The sequence below is a fragment of the Protobothrops mucrosquamatus genome, unplaced genomic scaffold, assembly GCF_001527695.2.
Source record: "Protobothrops mucrosquamatus isolate PMUCROS unplaced genomic scaffold, P.Mucros_1.0 scaffold276, whole genome shotgun sequence".
Lineage (NCBI taxonomy): Eukaryota > Metazoa > Chordata > Lepidosauria > Squamata > Viperidae > Protobothrops > Protobothrops mucrosquamatus.
In genome coordinates, this window is record NW_015386620.1 from 116,663 (window position 1) to 135,339 (window position 18,677).

The window sequence follows — 18,677 nt, forward strand, 5'->3', positions numbered from 1 at the left end:
TCTGGTGTCACAAACTTATACCTTACTCTTTAATTACCAATTACTCAAATTTTACTTGGACTCTGAAAATAAAACAATGCTATAGTAAGAAACTATACGGTAATTTAAAAAATAAGGAACTTTACTTGCAGTAAAACTACATTGCAGATATGCAGCTTCACGAGTGTTACAGTGGATCTCCTCTGCATATCATTTATCAAGTTCCACATAAAAACTGCCTTCTAAAATTATGAAACAATTGTTACATAATGAATTGGTTGTGCGTATTACAATAGTGATATGGAAAACGAGATCTAGATCTTGCACAACCAAAACATGTCTCTGCTATTTATTAACTTAGCATGTCTTTTTTCCCAAGCTCTATGCTCTGCACAGTAGGGTCAGGTGTGGAACTGCAAGTACCTTCTCTGCCTTTTCCCAAAGACATTGGAGAGAAAAAAATAGTTAATCATCATTAGCTTATCTCTTTCATCTTTAAAACGGAGATGAATGAACAAGGGAGCATCTCCACTTGCAATGTTGAAATCTATCCCCTAACAAAGCACAACAGCAGTGTTTCTCAACCTTGACAATTTTAAGGCATGTGGACTTCAACTCCCAGAATTCCACAGCCAGCATTGCTGGCTGTGGAATTCTGGGAGTTGAAGTCCACATGCCTTAAAATTTGCAAGGTTGAGAAACACTGCACTACAATAAAGGGAGTGTAACTATTTGATCAACCATTTTAAGAACTTTATAATAATCAGCACACATTAAAAATTGAACACTTGATGCTTCTGTGAAAATAAGACAGCTTTTTTTTTTTTAATTCTGTAAGTGCTATTCCAAGGTGGCATGCTGGAGCAGTATCCATGCAGTGAGGGTTTTTCTGGGCTTCGGAGTTGCTTTCCTGTTCTTCTGACTTTCACCACACATTGCAGGAGCAGTTGAAACTTTTAAATATAAAACCCCGAATAGCTTTGCTTTTTCTAGTAATGGCAGATCCAAGGGACAAATACTTTATGAATGGACCTCTAAGTCCCTCTCATCGGTTGTTCTGAAAGATCGATCTAGATTTCTTACTTAAATAGACAAGGATATAAAAAGAATGCCACTGAACAATTCTGAACAAAACCATAACCATGGACCCAGAAGCGGTTTATGGCTTGTTCTCACTAGGCCCGACTCCAACCACTACTACAACAATCAGTGGTATTAAGCAACCTGCTTCTTTCCTAGTTGGGAATATAATCACCTCCCCATCCTGCAAAATAAATAAAAGAAGTGGAGGAGAAACAGAACATAGCAAATTTCACATCTCCAAAGGCCCGGGGTTTTCTTCTTTGGCTAAGAATATGTTGTGTTGTGCTGCTGAGTTACCCGAATAAAAGTTGTCCTTCGACTAAGCTCTTTGAGTTTGGCAGCTCCCACGTAGGTACAAGCAGAACGGAGACCACCCAGGATGTCACGGATGGTATTTTCTACATCTCCTCTGTAGGGTACTTCCACTGTTTTGCCCTCTGAAGCTCTGAAAAGGAAAATAATTTCACTTGCATTGGTGGGCTACCTATTCTGCTATTAAAAGTATTAAAACGTACTATTAAAATATGGAGCCATGGTGATGCAGTGGTTAAAGTGCAGTAATGCAGGCAAACTCTGCCCACGGTCTGGAGTTCGGTCCTGATGGGGTTCAAGGTTGACTTAGCCTTTCATCCTTCCGAAGCTGATAGTTTGTTGGGAGCAATATGCTGACATTGTACAGTACACTGAGAGAGGACTGTAAATCACCATGGGGTGGTATATAAGCCCAAATGCTACTGCTATTTCCCAACAGTGCCTCTTTTATCCAAACAAAGATATATTTGCTTGTATTCCAATCTGAAATAAATCCATCTGGAAAGTTACCAAAGACATTCTTCACTGTGCTTACTATTCATCTAGATAGCATATGTATGTGTGTTTGTATGAGGGTATTGTTAATCAAAGAGAATTAGCACCCATTTGCTTCTTATGAAAATCCTCACAATATACTTGTAAGCATATTTTAACCCTTCGAAGATGCTGTTTCATTGTTCAACTATAAGAATCATTTACATATTAATTGATTAGGGAAATGCGTATATCTCCCAAATGTTAATGTTAATTTGCCCCAAATCAACAGATGCCTGCCAGTGGTTTCTTATACATCTTAAATAACAGGAGAAAGTCCTACAGTACCTCAGTCTTGAGTAGCCATGAACTTAAGTGCTCCTGCCCCACTATTACCTATGGAGCTGCCCACTCTAGAACCATTAAGCCCAATGAAATCACTCCAACTTTATTTTAGATTGTGACTACCATACTCCATGTTGTCAGAATCTAAATGTTCAGATATCAGGAGAAGGCGTGATGACCTTCTCAGTAAACTTCCAACTGGTGGCTAAGTGTGACTGCACTTCTGCAACTAGCCAAGCATTTGGCATCTGCCAATGTCTGGGTGATGCTGGGAGTAGTAGCAAATAAATCAAGTCAACCATATGGTTGAAGTTCCGCCCCTTTTTTATGCCAGACATATAAAAGGGACGGGACTTTGATCATGTAATGGCCATCATCTTAACCTCCTCCAACAATAAAATCTTGTCTGTTTTATTATTTGATTTGATTAGTAAAGACAACCCTTTCAGAAGGAAAGAAGGGAATAAATACTCTGTAAAAACATAGTTAAGCAACAAAATCAACTCTAATCAACATATAAGTCTGGCGACATGCTCTTGTCACAGAACAAGCTCATCTAACATCCTGGCCCAGTGCATGGGAGAAAAACCAGGTCTTTAGAACTGTATGGACAACCAGTGGAGTCAGGGCCACTCAAATTTTCAAGGATATTTCGAAAGACAGGCTCAGGCACAGAAAAGGCCCATTTCCTGAAGTCATCTTGCTTCGAAGAAGGGACTTGGACCATGCCCAAGCTGAGTGATCTCAGGGAGAGGAAAAGCAACAGGAGAATGGCAGTCCTGCAAGTAACCTGCTCCTGTGCCGTGCAAGACCTGATAGATGATAACCAGCATCTTGAACTTGGGCGTCTACTAAATTCTGCATTCAGCAACATGCATTACTATCCACCCCACTGCATTCTGGACCAGCTACCGCCCCACATGGAGCACACACTGCAGAGGGCTGCAATTCTGTTGGCTGCCAATACCATGTTAACAACACCAGAGTTTCAAGAAGTGGCCTTGCATATTATGCTGGAAAGGGAGAGGTACCTGTAATCTGCAACACCTCCTGCGTGCTTCTTCATAGCAGTGTCAGAGCTCATTCCGTAGAAAAGCTTCACTTTTTTACCATTTTTTTCTACAATATCTCCAGCACTTTGGTCATGTCCTGCAAACATGCCCCCCAGCATCACAAAATCAGCACCCGCTCCTGTGAGTGGCACAAAGGAAAAATAGGAGGGGCTAAGCCAAAACAAAATAGCATTTATAGTGTTTAAATACAGGGTTGCATTAATCATTGCAATCTCCTTTTCAATTCCAGTATTATGTATACAGGTACTCCTTGACTTGCAACCACAAGTCAACCCAAAATTTCGGTTGCTTAGCAAGACAGTTGTTAAGCGAGTTCCACCCCATTTTATGGCTTTTCTTGCCCGGATTGTTAAGTGAATTGTTGCAGCTGCAAAGTTAGCAACCTGGTTGTTAAGTAAATCTGACTTCTCCGTTGACTTTGCTTGCCGGAAAGTCGCAAAAGCTGATCACATGATCCCAGAACACTACAATGGTCATAAATATGAACCAGTTGCCAAGCATCTGAATTTTCATCACGTGACCATGGGGATGCTTACGCAACAGTTGTAAGTGTGAAAAATGGTCATAAATTACTTTTTTCAGTACCATTGTAACATCAAACTGTCACTAAACAAATGGTTGTAAGTCAAGGGCTTCCTGTAGTAAATTCATCTTAATGCATTTCCTATATTTCAGCAACAGACAGCACTCACCAAAAGCTTTGGCCACATCTCCTGGACAGCTGCATCCTCCATCCTGAATAAAGGATGGAGAAAAGAGAAGAAGTCAGTGCATTCAATTTCATTTGTTACTGTAACACACTGACAATTTTAGCTGGTGGTTAGAAGAAGGATCCAGCCTAAGCATTTATAGAAATGAGAACAAGAAAGTGACCACATCAACCTTTTTTTCGTAAAAGGTTTAATTTCAATGCATTAAGCACATTATGAGAGCATAGTGGTTAAGGCCTCAGGCCTGAAAGCCAGCTGGCTGACCCTTGGGCCAGTCATGCGCGCCAGGAGTCAACACTCACTTGAAAACAATCCTTAAAAAAAAATGCAGATTAAAATTCCATTTACTATTTGATCTGACTTCAAAGGATTTGGCAGACTAGAATGCAGATTTCTTAAAGAGTACTGGAAACAGGATTTAGGCATAATTTTACTCCAGTCATTAATGAGATATATTTGTCCACACAAGCAGTCATCAGCATTACTATTGTGGATATGGATATTTTTTTTCCAGAAAAAAAGGAAATTGAAGATGCCCACCATTACCCATTTAATCTCACTAAAATAAAGGAGACTGGCAGGCACTGATGGAGAGTTTTATATGTCCTGGTATTTTTTGAAAATGTACTCGCTTTTCAAGGGCACTTCCAGAATATCCATGGACTGACTGGTGAGCTGTTTTTCTTGATTTATTTTGTTGTATTCTATAAGTCTGATGTTCTTACTTCTCTGTACAAATTAGGAAATGAAGGATGTACTTAAGCATGCCATTCCACCCTTCAAAATGGGCAGAAAGGTATTAAATACATAGCTTTAAAAAAAAAATTGATGACAAAACCGATATAAAACATTGCAGAGTACACTGAAAACATTCACAGATAGGTGAGATGGGAGTGCCTATCTATCCTCCTTTCCTTCAACCCGCTTTGCACGAAGTGTGAATATTTTGTTACTAAACATATGCACTGAAGAGGGACAATAATGCACTCTTCATGGGATTGTTCTGTAGACCACTTTGTTGGTGCAACTGGTACAAACCAAGGATGCGCTACTGGTTTTCTCTATATGCCAGAATCAATTGTAATTAGTGTACAGGTAGTCCTCAACTTATGAGTTCAAAATTCCTGTTGCTAAGCAAGACAGTTGTTAAGTGAGTTGCTGTTCTGTCCCAGCCTACATGAGTCCTTGTTAAGCTCACAAGGAGAAACCCCTCTTCCAACAAGCAGGCTGGAACCGCAGGAAAAAAAACAATCCCCTTTTATTATTCACAGACCTGAGTTAATGTCCAAGGCAAACAAACATAGTTCACAGAAACTCGATCGACAGGAACGGTTGCCTTTGGCAACCAGCACCTCCCATGTCTTCCCTTTTATTATGCAGCCAAGGCTGGCTTCCTAATGGCTTCTCCTTTGCCTTTGGAGCTGCCCCATTGCATTCCTCTGTCCTACTCTCTTTTCTTGCCGGCGTTTATGTGCATCCTGGATAGCTCCCAGCTGTGAGTCATCCCACTGTCCAACTCAGACTCCCAGCACAGTACGAGAGTAGAGGGGCCAGGCTCCACGTCAGACTGTAAGTCTTGGAGTTCCTCAGAGCCTTCCTCTGACTCTGATGTCACTCCAGGCCCCTCCTCCTCCTCTGATTCCTCAGACTCAGCTGCCGGGTCCACTGGCTGGCGAGGAATCACAACAGTTGCACCCCATTTTACAATCTTTTTTGCCAGAGTGCTTAGGTGAATTACTGCATTAAGCAAATCATGCAGTTGTTAAATGAATCTGGCTTCCCCCACTGACTTTGCTTATCAGAAGCTAGCTGGGAACCTTACAAATGATGATCACATGATCCCAGGACATTGCAACTGTCAAAAATACATGCCAGTTGCCGAGCGCCTGAATTTTGATCCCATGACCATGGGAATGCTGCAACCATCCTAAGTGTGAGTCACTTTTTTTCAGTGTCTTTGTAACTTCAAAGTGTCACTAAACGAATGGTTGTCAAATCAATGACTACCTGTAGTTTTTTCTAAATACAATATAAGAGGAACAAATATTTGAAAACTTCTAAAACCTTCATGGGCAGATTCATGTCTTTGATCCGGGAAATGGACTTTTAAGGTTATTAAATAAAATAACAAATAGAAAAGTTCATTTTTAAAAAGAAAATCCAAGAAAAATCTCCCTCAATTACTACTTATTGGGACTTTGCTTCTGGATTCATTTTTTTTTTTTTCATTTATGGGATTCAACACAGATCCTACTTACAGAAATGATATGTCCTTGCAGTCCATGAGCGGAATCTGCACATTCAATTACTGCGCTGAGCTGAGGATAGCCAACCCCGGTTTTTATCCGAGTAGTGCACACAGAACCTAGGCGTGAAGAACAGACAAAATATGACATCACAGCATCTTGTGATTTAGATGAAAAGTAGCCCCGATCTCTTCAGATAGCTGAATCCCTCTGGAAGCCTTTTCACATATCAGACATATAATAAAATCATATGCATGAGACAGAATGAGAGAGCTATTTACTATAAGAAAGGACACACATCCACAAGAGCCAAAATAATATTTGATAGGATCCATAAAGACTAAAAAATAACAGCAATAGAACCAGTAAATATCCCTTTTCTCTTCTTTACTCCTTTCTTTACATGAAACAGGACCAGAGAGCCTTAGAGGCAACAGATCCAAACCTCCATTCGGCTAGGAAATCCACATCAACACTGACATCAATTATTGGTTCCCCGCAAAAGCATGCTTCTCTCGGGGGGGGGGATCTCTCCCCCCCATAAATCCAAACTTCACATCACTGAATTTTGATGGCAAACAGCCAAATTTCAGTGGCATATTTTGATTGCTTTTCATTCAATGTGTTACATGAGCTTTTAGTATTGTGATTTTGAATGCATTTTGCATGTCTCTGGAGAGGTTTGAGTCTGACTTTGTCTTTCAGCTTCTTTTTTAGCAATCCCCTAATTTTGGAATAGTTTTCCCTTTTCAAGTCAAATCTGTCATTTGGCAATTAACCAAATACTTCTGCGTTAAGGGCTTTGTAGCCACTTTCAACAATGTGTCTTCAAAAAAAAAAAAATCTTGGATACTACTTCCTTTTGGGTCAGTTCCGTGCCTAACTATTCTAGGACACAAATACTTAGGGTATTTAGATTTTATTTTCTCCATATCATTATCAAGATGTATATTTTCTCAGACTAAGTCACGACAGCTTTGCTCATTTTTTTCCCACAGATGTTGCAAAATACGTAAATACTCATCATTTCCCTTTGGCGGGAAATGTTACACAAAGTACAAAAATGGAAACTGTAAGCCAAAGGAATTAAAGGCATAAGATAAGGAAATGTGATTAAAGTGTTTACAGCAACATTTTTCACTCTACCTCTTTTTATAATTGCAAACCAGCCTGCCAACTTGTCCATTCACACGCCAAATCAGACTACTTTTTTGTTCTTTTGTTATTTATTCATTACTGTATATATGTAGTAAGGATGCAAAGAAAATACTCCTGACATAAATGTGTAAGCAATGTTGCATATACCCTGCACCATTATCCTGTGACCCGCATATTTGTCTTCATTCACATATCCTTCTACCCAGCTTACCTGGTCCAATTCCTACTTTAATAATGTCTGCTCCAGACAGAAGAAGTTCTTCCACCATCTCTCCCGTTACTACGTTGCCTGCCTGAAATAGAACCAAAATCATTGCAAATAATGAATAAATCCACAATGACTGAAGTAGTAAAACAAATATATTTACCTCTCTTCCTTCCTTCTATCCTTCCATTTTTAACCTGCCTTCCAATCACCATCATATGCCAGTGATGGTGAACCTTTTAGAGACTGAGTGCCCAAACTGCAATCCAAAACCCACTTATGCATCGTCGAGTGCCGGGTGGGTGTGGTCATTGGCTGGGTGTGGCCCATTGGCTGGGGGTGGCTGCGGTGATAACGGCAGACTGGGTGGGACTAAAAAGTTCAATCAATCAATTCCAACTTTGCAAGATCTTTTTTTTTTCCTGCGAGAAGTTGAAATTGACTGATTGAACCTTTTTTTTTTTTGCACATGGCGGCGGAGGCCTAAAGCAAAAAGGTTTTATAAAACCCAGCTGAAGGCCTAGGACTGGGGCAACAGCATGCGTGCCCACAGAGAGGGCTCTGAGTGCCGCCTCTGGCACCCGTGCCATAGGTTCGCCACCACTGACATATACAGTGCATTCTCACTTGTATTCAGAAAATTGCCTTATTTTCAAAACCACGATTTCTTTTAAAATGGCAGTGTCGTTATCCAATGCCCTGTTCAGCAATCAGTATCATCCTGGCTGATTTACACCCTAAATTTTCATGTGACACATCTACTTTCTATCCTGTAAAAACAAATACTTCCATTAAAATAGATGGATTCTTTGCTCTGGCATTAAGTGGACCTTATAATTCCTATGCCAGATCATTCTGGTAAGTTAAGTATCCCTCATTCTCCTAGTATCTCTTATCTGCATTTCTTTAAAATGTTGAAAAAGAAGGGAACATCATCATAGCCATAGCCCTGTATGTAGCAAATACAAACATTTCTTATAATCCGTTTTGTACAATCAACACTTTTATCTAATAGAATGGAGAGCTTGCTTAATATGGTTAAGAAAGATTAATATCAGAACAGGCAAAACGTGCCCTTTCTGACTGAATTATTCAATGCCACGAAACTCCCATTTTCCAGAAAAACATCTTCTCACCCATAACAATGCTAAAAGCACACATAAAAGAAAAGCACTTTGCTTCAACAATTGATTTGCTCTGGATGAACTTCTTCAGAAAATTGCTCCCAATTACAAAACAGGTAATATTACTTTCTATTAACATTTAGTTAAGAAGTAATTGTCCACCACTTTATATAATTTTGTCTCTATTTATGCATGATTTTTTTTTGTTTTTTAAAATTTATTTATTTTTAACTCATCCATCCTCCCAGAAGCTCAGGATGCTGTTTACCTAATAATAATGTTGTTACTCACTGGTATTTGAGAAAGCACTGACCATACCTCTGTGCTCTTACTACTTCTGAATGTTTTTAACAAGCATGCAATGCATGAAACAAAATTGTTTCAAAATATATTGTATGTATACAATATATACATAAACATCAATTTATACAAAAATAAATCCTGTGTGATAGAGTCAAGTTGAAGATCCCAGGTTCAAATCCTTAATTCATTCCAAATCTTATTAATGATATAATTGGCATTACAATTTAACACATGATCCCATTAACAAACACGCCAATCTTTGTGTTGTGCTTAGATCTCTATCCAAACCTATCCCGTAAGTCCTAAATGTTTTTCTATCCTTTTAAATAAAAAGAGGCAAGACCACAAATATAATATTGTGTATTACTGGTTATTCTTTTATTGCACCCAATTAAGGTTGTTGTAGATTGGACAGTCTTATGCATTTTAAATAAATAAAACTAAAGATGTGATTGCTACTAAAACTCTTATATATGTGCAAGCATGCAAAGACTACTAGGGAAAGAAGTCCAAATGGACCTTTTGGTGGCATTCATTCATCCATTTGTGAGGTAACTCAAAAGCAAAATGAATCAGAAGTAATAAGATTGACTCTTCTTCCTGCTGTAGAAATGTCTACCAGAATCAATTAGTGACAATTTTTCCCTTGTTCTAAATACAAATGGAGACATTCCTTAGTGCAAGGAACACTGATATTTAAGCTGTATCTTAAAATGAGCCATGATCACACACCAGATTTCTGCCCGCTACCCACTATTCAAACAAGTAGGCCATTAATTTAATGGTCTACATCAGGGTTTATCATGCTGCCAAAAATGTTAAGTTTTTTAAAAAAAATCTTGGGATCCCTGATCAAAAGACAAAGCATTATAGTGATAGAAAATTGACTTGAGATTTTGCTCTCTTTTTTTAGTCTCTCACAGTAACACGTCGATTTCTTGGGAACAGTTTGAAACCCTGCTCTAGAGTTAATTTTCCTGCTTTCTAATACAATCACATCAGAGTGGGAAGCTAATTCCACAGAAGAGAAGGTGGTTTACAATGCCCATTTCTGTTCCAGCCCAAAATGAAAAAAATGTTGGTTTCTTGAAATCCTGCAAATCTTGCAGAATTTTATCAATATCTTGTGAAAGTGTTGGGAGTCTCTCTTTTTCTCTCTCTCTTGCGTAACATTTTCTAAAGTATACTGGAGTGGAATGGAGCGGCCTGAATCATCTTACAATAATATGCTGCCAAGATAGCAGTAAAGAGCACTCCATCCCATGGCAGAGGAATTCAAAATCAATCAAACCATTTATCAGTTCTGTTCAATGTTGCCTATATTGACTGGCTGCAAGTTTTCATACAGGAGTCTATACAGATTAAACCGCGATTTTTTTCCCCCACATACTAAATTCGTGATTTATTATTTGTGGTCCCTTCTTGTTAAGACACAGGACATTTGCTGGAATCAAGAAACTCTTTTGCCAAATTACAAGCCTATCCATCTCTCAACTTCTCCAACCCCTACCATGATAGTGTGCTTTGGGAACCGGACATGAACAGCTTTCACAAATTCCACAAAGTGTTCTGAGTAACCATTGGCCACATCCAGGCAGATGTACTTGATAAGGGGGATGGCCTCGATGATACTTATCAGCTTCTCGAAATCAGCCAGCCCACTGCCTGAGCTCACTGCTATATGCTGCAAAAAGAAGATGAGAAAATTAAGTTGTTTTTTTTTTACAGAAATGAGGTCAAAAGCATTCACAGTGCATGGCTTTGCAGAAGAAGCCAAGTGGGAAAATGTCTAAGACAGTGGTTCTCAACCTTCCTAATGACGCGACCCTTTAATACAGTTCCTCATGTTGTGGTGACCCCCAACCCTAAGGGCTCTCCAAACGTGCACCGATGCCACCCACTCACCCGCCGCGCCCGGGGCTCAGTGCGCCTCGCCTGTCCTCGCCTCACTTCTGAAGGCCGCCGGCCTGCCCGGCTCCAGCTGGCCAGGGAGGGGGGGCAGGAAGGCCGCTCTGCCGGCTCCACCCAGCCTGGTTGGAGAAGCACCCAGGCGGGGAGAGGGAGGGAGAGAGAGAGAGAGCCAAGAGGGTGACAGCTCCGGCAGAGCTTAGTTCAGCCTCCTCCATGGAAAGGGCCACGAAGCAGCGCAGCCTCCCTTAGGAGATGCTCGACGGAAACGAATCCGGCGCTGCAACGCCCCCCAGCTCGAAGCCGTGCGGAGACAGATAGAGGAGCGGTGTCTCGGTTCCTAAGACCATCGGAAATATGTGTTTTCCGATGGTCTTAGGCGACCCCTGTGAAAGAGTCGTTCGACCTCCAAAGGGGTCGCGACCCACAGGTTGAGAACCACTGGTCTAAGACATTTGTGTGTATTTTCAGGGTATTTTTTTTCTAGGAACACAGCAAAGCTGCAATATAGGATGAAGTTTTAATGCTTGTGAATCATGCACCCTACTACAATTGTTCACTTTTATTTATTGCCATGTATGCTGCATCTCTTTTGTGATTGAAACATAATAGAGGATTCAAGAACAACCTTGGTATTTTTACTATCCTACCTTTCTCCTACGTTTATTGAGTCCATACAATTTGTTAAAGGGAAAGTTCCAAGTTTTAAATAGGAACATAAGAAAAAGGCTTGGCCTGTATCAGACCATTTGGTGCTTTATTTAGTTGAGAGCCGTCTACATTGACTAGTAGCAGCTCTGCAGAGTTTGAAACTGGGGTCTTCTTAACTCTATCTGGAGGAGACAGAAATTAAGCCTGGGACCTCCTGACCTACATGTAAAACAGAGCCTATCTCTTCATCCTGGACAGATTGGTGAACATGCTATGAAGAGCAGCTACAGCATCTGGAAAGAGAATGTTTTGCAATAAGGGAAAAATGGATGTCCTTGGCTAGGATCCAGACATTTTTTTCTCTTAAACTGAGGCCTCCCTAGTTAGCCAAAACCCAATCTAGGAACAGGAACTTAGCTTGTCCAAGGTACTTTTATATTCTCTGGACTTAGGTTTAAACCTAAAGGAATATATATGATTTTATAAAGTAATCAAGGTCAAAGTGCTCAGATATAACCAATCTGTTCTCTGGTTATATCCATTTTCTGAGCCAGATCTGCTCCATGGTGACATATCTCTTAGTTACTACGCTTATCTAAGTACTATAACGAGACTAGTGCACCAAATATGTAGAAAGGTCAACTGGTCTAAAATGATTTGTTCATACAATCAACAGGCTGAATATATGCAGCATATGACTCCTATAACAAAATAGCTCCTGGATTGTTTCTAGGCAAAATTCAAAGGGCAACCAATCTATAAAGCCCCTATATAACTTCTAAAGCCTACATTCTCCCAAATAAGCCATTTAAGATTTTTATCCTTCTTCTTTCAACCCTCCGGAGACATTCATACCACCCTATCTCAAATTCTCTGATTTCACACATGCATATGCATACCCCATTCCCCAAAATAAAATAAATATTAAAATAAGAAGTTTTCTGATTGAATGCAGTGGGACAAAAGGGGGTGGTTTGAGGTTTGACCTGGAAATCTCCAAAATTAATGAAAGCCTTTTGCTAATTTATCAGTAATTTATTTTTAGGAACACTGGTTAGCAAGTCTACCAGTGCAATCTTCTACTATTCTTTTGAAGTATTTGCTTCCTTGTCACTTAGAATATATTATTATTATACAAATTATCATTTCTTTCAATTAAATTTACAAAACTAAAACAATTATTTGGGCATTTCCAACACTGTTTTATACATTGTACAATGTTTTACTTTCTACTTGATCTCAATGTTTTTTGCCTGAATAAAATACTGTGTTTGCAGCTGTTTTCACAGACTACCACTGTTCAATAAACCATTTTCTTATTCATTTTTGTCAGACTACCTGTACTTTAATGTATACACTTGTTATCTAACTTTGCCAACAAATCATCTATTGATATCTTTAATAATTTAAACTCAGTTTTTACATTCCATTAATGTTTTGCTGTTCCATGCTGTTCAGGCTAGACTCTAAATAGTCTTTTTCAGAATGAATTTACTTGTAAAGAAACATGAAAAGAATTCTAGAACATAATGATAAATGTATAAATGTTCACTTAAACATGCAGACATCTTTCCAGTGTTTTATAATATTACTTTTTACTATATTATATATTATTTCCTTGATCTTCCAGGATGCATTAGCCAGAATGGTGTAAAATAAAAATGTAATAAAACCAACATGATGCCTGAACACCAAAGTACCTATAAACACAAGCCCTTCAAGCTTTTTGTCAGTCCCATTTAGTTTATCTTTACATATTATTTTAATTAAAAGTAATTATCAGCAAGAAGTTGTCATCTGATGCACAAAGAGCTATCTTCTATCATCTAGCTTTTTAAGAATGCCTCAAGGCTTCATTTCAATTCTAAATATATTTTTAGAAAATAAAAATGGCCAACAGCTCTAGTTCACCCATTTGTTTGGAAGCACATGAGCTGTTATGGTAAAGAGTATCCAGTTGTGCTAAATATGACGGTGAGGATAGCCTCATCTGTTTGTGTTCTAGTCTTGTGATTCGTAAGGATCACAGCAGTTGTTTTGTTATTGGGCAGCCTCCACACACTCACTCCAATTTCTGCAAGTGCCACTGTACTCATAACACCGGGTCCCTCTAACAAAATACCACGCATCCTTTAAATCTAATATCTTTTGGAAACATGATTTTATAAACCACTCTCTTGCTAACAGGACAGGGTGTATCAGTTTTTCTAATATTTCAGAAAATGCAATCTAATATTTAATTATTAACTTTGTGAAAAAGTACCTCTATGCATTCTGGGTGATCACTTGCAAACAGCTTCCACTGTTCTAGAGAGTAATGTTTGTGTATTGCAGTAAACATGGTGTACTAGAAAAACAAATAAATATGCTATAATTATACTGTTTGATGTAGACACATCGAAGTTACATACATACAAAACAAAGTTCCATGACGTCATTGCAAATACATAAAAGGTTCTTGTTTAAACAATAGGAAGGTGTGAACTAGATACTGAAACAGAAAACCATGCAGAGATCCTAGATTACATATGAAAGACACAACAGCAAGGAGCTAAAACTTTGCCTGAATGCACCTTCCAAGGTCAGTAGTTCTCCAGATTCAAGAAACTGTCTTTAAATGTAAATCTGGTCTATATGTAATACAACTGCCAGAGATTTCCACGACAGGAGAACTTTAGCATTATTTGTAAATTTTACTTGAATTCAAACATTACAGGACTGAATGCTAAGCCTGTAACCCTTCATAGCAGTTTAGTAATTATATAGTAAACCATTAGAGAAGAAGATGACTCTGACAAAAAGTGCTCTTCTTATCTAAGAACTGTTACAGGCTATGACACAAGCATGAGGTATAGGAAGTATGAAAGAAAAGTTGTTGGGTGAGATGATAAAGCAGAAGAGGTTGTGCATGAGAAAAAGGCATATAAGAGAATTATTATTACAAAATATGAGAAGAAAATACTGTTTAATGGGCATATATTAAGGGAGTGAGGGGATTATTGCTTTTTTATTTTTTTATATTGGGTTTTTGTCCTTGTAAGCATCCAGAGTCACTGAGAGTGAGTTGGGCGGTCATATAAATTTTCACAAATAAATAAAGTTGCAAGGAATGGAGCCAAGAGAACAAGAAAGTGGGAATTGGAACTCTTAAGAGAAACATTTAAAAACTTGATTGCAACAGGAATAGTTTGCTTAACAAGTTAAACAAAAATAAAAGTCAAGAATTAATTGGACTGAATATAAAAGTGAGTAACCAGTAGCAAGAAGTACACTAAGGTGATTTTAAACACAGAGAGAAATAATGAAGATTAAATAACAAAACAAATTAAAATGAATGAGTCAAAAGAAAAGGAATATTGAGAAAATTGTGGTTGGATAAAGTTGATGACATCCTCAAAAATAGAGATAAAAATCAAAAAACAATGGATGAAGTGATGGATGAAGCAAAGATCATTTAAAGAAAGATTAAGAGAGGTTATAGTGAATGGGGTTTTTTTAATTTCAGGACTTTAATTTCTTTTGCTTAGTAATCTTTTCTCCTTTTCTACATAATAGTATTTTGAAAGTGAATAGTATGATAAGCATGCATGTATGCCTGCATGTAATTTTAATTATGTATGGTACAGTTATTTAACTTACAACTTTCTTACAAAAATTAGCTGTGTTCAAAACTGGCTATCCCTAATTGGCTAATGCTTCATATGAGTGTTATAAAATTGACTTTTAGGTAATATGACATTTACTATAGATAGCAGATCATCCCAAGTCAATGACTTAAATCATTACAATGACTTGAAATTAATTCAAATGTTACTTTCATTCCTTTTTTTAGGAGAAGAGAATTAAGAAACACTTACTTTAGCCATAACTTGTGCCATTTCAAAAGTACCAACAGTGTCCATATTTGCTACAATAATGGGGATGCCTGTATAGGTTTGCTTGGAGTTACGAAAGAAGAAAGTACGAGTAAGATCTACCTGTAAAAACAACACCTTTTTATTTTGGATCTGAAAGCATTTTTATTCTTATCCAGTGACAAAAATGCATTCAATATAGAATTAAGTCATAAAGTTAGAAAAATGAAAACACTAAAATAACAGATATTAAATATTTCTCTACATAAATACAGTATCCACAATCTCATAAGTGCTTCAGCGTCCTAAAATGGCAAGGAAGGAGATAGCCAGCCAATTTGTTTCTAACATTGTTAAAGCATCCCATTTAAGCAATAAATCCATCTGGACCATGAGAATAGCCTGAAATTCAAATCAGGTAATTAAACTTGTCAGCAAATGTAAATAATGGAATCACATGCTCACAAAAAAGGTAGATTTATAATTCAGACATGCTTTCCAATCCATCCAATCCCTGGATGACAAAAGTGAACTGGTTGAAAATATTTTTATTAGGCTATGTTTACTTTTTCATCAGCTACTCAATTCTTGAAAGAACAAAGCAGTGTTTGATTTGGTGAATGAATGGACAAGTTGGAAGACTGGTTTGCAAGTATAAAAAGAAGTAGAGTGAAAAGCGTTTCTGTAAACACTTCAGTTAATTATATTTCCTTTTATATTAGGCCTTTAATTTCTTTAGCTTACAATTTCCATTTTCTGACTTTGCTGTCAGAAGATCACAAAAGGGGATCACATGACCCCAGGACACTGCAATCGTCATAAATATAAACCAATTGCTAAGCGTCCATCCTAATACATCCTAAGAACAAGATTGAATCTCGTACGTATTTCATAATGTTCAGAAAGAATCAAGAGTCAACATCTAACATGTTTCCAGAAATAGGAGAAAAGCAGCTGAGGTTCAAGGCTGATGGTTATTCTATTCCAATGTTTAAGTGAATCATACAGAATCCAACCAGGCCTACTTTCAAATTCACACACACAGATGGAATCCATATGTGAATTCTACATTGGTCATACTACACCTAAAGAAGTATTTAATATTACGGTATTTCATCGGAAGCCACTGTTAATTTGTTAATCTGCAACCTGCACTTGTGAATGATGCTCAAGATTATGTGATGATCAGACTTAAAATTAATACAAATATATGGCCTGGTGGATTGTAATTATTTTTAGCTCTAATCTCCTTCAATTAAAAAGGCCCCAATTCTGGAAGATCTTTCAAAGTCCTTTCCAGATGACAGGAAACTATAATAAGTCATTTTGGATCAAAGCATGCTGGAAATCGTATTCCCAAAATTCCCCTTGTGTTAATTTGTTTCAGAGATATACTGTATTTTAACAATGGCTACGTAGCAATAATTGTAATTATACAAACCATTTGATTTCAACTAAAGATATTGCAGAAATCTGCATAATAGAGAGAGAGAGGCCCATCCTGCATTTTCATTCACAACCATCCCCTTCCTTTTTTCAGTTCCACAAAACAGAGGTGCTGCAAGAAAATCCAGACTTTCAGTGGGAGTCTGATCAAGGATCATCTGGTCTCCAAATTTGTCAACTTTCAGACTTGTGAACTTCAACTCCCAGAATTCCCCAGCCAGCATCACCTTATCTGAACCAGCCTTATCTAAGCCAGCCATGTCCATCCCATGGCCTATGGGTTGCATGCAGCCCTGAACAGCTAGTAATGTGGCCCCACAAGAATGTAAACTTTTAACATTACGTGATTTATATACATTAACTATATATTTTATATGCGACCCAAGACAAATCCTCTTCACTCAACGAGGCCCAAGTAAGCCAAAAGATTGGACAACCGTGATCTATACTGTGTCCCACAATCCCACAGACTTGTTCTTTAAACCTGCTGTGCAACCCTTCATCTGGGAATGGCCAGTTCCAACTACAGGGACAAAAGGCACGGTGACATTTTTGACTTTTTTGATCTTTACCCTTGGAGAGAAAGTTGTTTGTGTAAACAGGAATTTTTCAACATCCTTTTGGAGACTAAACGTTAGATAGAACTAAATTCATGATAAATGTCGGAAGAGTAAAGGCCAACGTGTTGTCTGCAAAACACACAAAGATTGCAATTCCATTTCCCAGCTCCCCTCCCTGCCTGCGCCTTTGTGTGTGTACTTCGCTATTCAAGACATCTGACCTGCCGGCCCCAGGAAATCGCCTCTCCAGCATTACTTCCACTCAAGAAAAGCCAGGCCTCTCACGGAGGGTTTGTAACTTGAATCAGCCTCCCCTCCTCTCCCTTCCTTTCCTCCCGCAAAATGATCTGTCATGCCACTTGTTTATCGGCTCCTCTACAAACAGTTCCGAGCAGAATGCAACCCGACTCTAGGTCTCCTTCTGTCGGTCTCACACACACACACACACACACACACACACCCCGCCCCCCCAACATCCCTGCTGGCTTCTTGCAAATTTGGAAGCAATTCCACCAAATGCCCCGGTGAGCACTTTCCTAAGGATTCTCTCCTCTGGATCGCAATCTGCAAAAGGTGGGAACAAAAAAAGCAAAAAGCAAAGCAAAGCAGTACCGGTAGCTGCTACAGAGGGCCGACCTCACCGGCCGGGTTACGCACGGAAAGTTCTGAAATCCTTCGACTTCGCATTAAGGATAAAAAAGAGGCAGAGGCGGCGAGGGCATTAACCCCTTCGCCTGAAATGCAAATAGGAAGAGAAGAGGGGTTGCATATAACGAAGTCGGACGCCGCATTTGAAAGAGGGGTGGGGGAGAAAAAAAGGGGGGGGGGGAAAGCATGCTCCTTTGGAAATGCCCCCACCTCTGCTCTGCTTCGGAGGCTGCTCCGCTTAGGTCTGAGCAAGACATCTTTAAAGTCCAGTTTGAGATCTGCATCTACTCGGGGCATCTCGCCGGCTCGCCTAGGAGGACGGGCGCTCGGGCTGCCTCAGGGTTTTCCCGCGGTGGCGGCGGCGGCAGCGGCGGCTGCTCTTCTGAGCCAGGGTCAGGCAGCCCACAAGCCACCCGAGCTGATCTTCGGGGCCGGCTGAATATTTATAGGGCGTGAAGAAGCGGGAGGCAGCGTCCCGACCCCATCGCTTTATTAGGAGCGGGCTGGCACGGAATGCACATGGCCGCGAGGCGGGTCAGACTGGGGCCTCGCTCTCCGCCGGCGGCTCCTCGCCCGACCTCGCTTTGCCTCTCCCGGG

At 39.2% G+C, this 18,677-nt stretch overlaps 1 protein-coding gene across 2 annotated transcripts; it reads right to left on the minus strand.

Moving 5' to 3' along the window:
* Positions 1–727: 727 nt before the first annotated feature.
* Positions 728–18,440, minus strand: GMPR (guanosine monophosphate reductase). 2 transcript variants are annotated; one of them, XM_015814685.1, is made up of 9 exons: positions 18,290–18,440; positions 15,429–15,548; positions 13,835–13,918; positions 10,523–10,696; positions 7,592–7,673; positions 6,235–6,341; positions 3,959–4,001; positions 3,225–3,384; positions 728–1,507 (listed from the first exon to the last, which is right to left on the minus strand). In XM_015814685.1, the coding sequence occupies exons 1-9, from the start codon at positions 18,374–18,376 to the stop codon at positions 1,327–1,329; spliced, it is 1,038 nt and encodes a 345-aa protein (XP_015670171.1). In that variant the 5' UTR covers positions 18,377–18,440; the 3' UTR covers positions 728–1,326. The 2 variants fall into 2 exon arrangements, with proteins under 2 accessions (XP_015670171.1, XP_015670172.1); XM_015814686.1 differs by lacking the exon at positions 18,290–18,440 and adding an exon at positions 15,891–15,939.
* Positions 18,441–18,677: the final 237 nt, after the last annotated feature.

Bases quoted from the DNA above. Each gene is read 5' to 3' on its own strand.
- GMPR (XM_015814685.1), bottom strand. From the start codon at position 18,376: ATGCCCCGAGTAGATGCAGATCTCAAACTGGACTTTAAAGATGTCTTG. The intron at 7,674-10,522 runs GTAGGGGTTGGA...GTTCTATTTCAG, and splicing joins TCCCAAAGCACACTATCATG to GCAGGCAACGTAGTAACGGG. The intron at 3,385-3,958 runs GTGAGTGCTGTC...TGCCACTCACAG, and splicing joins AGATGTGGCCAAAGCTTTTG to GAGCGGGTGCTGATTTTGTG.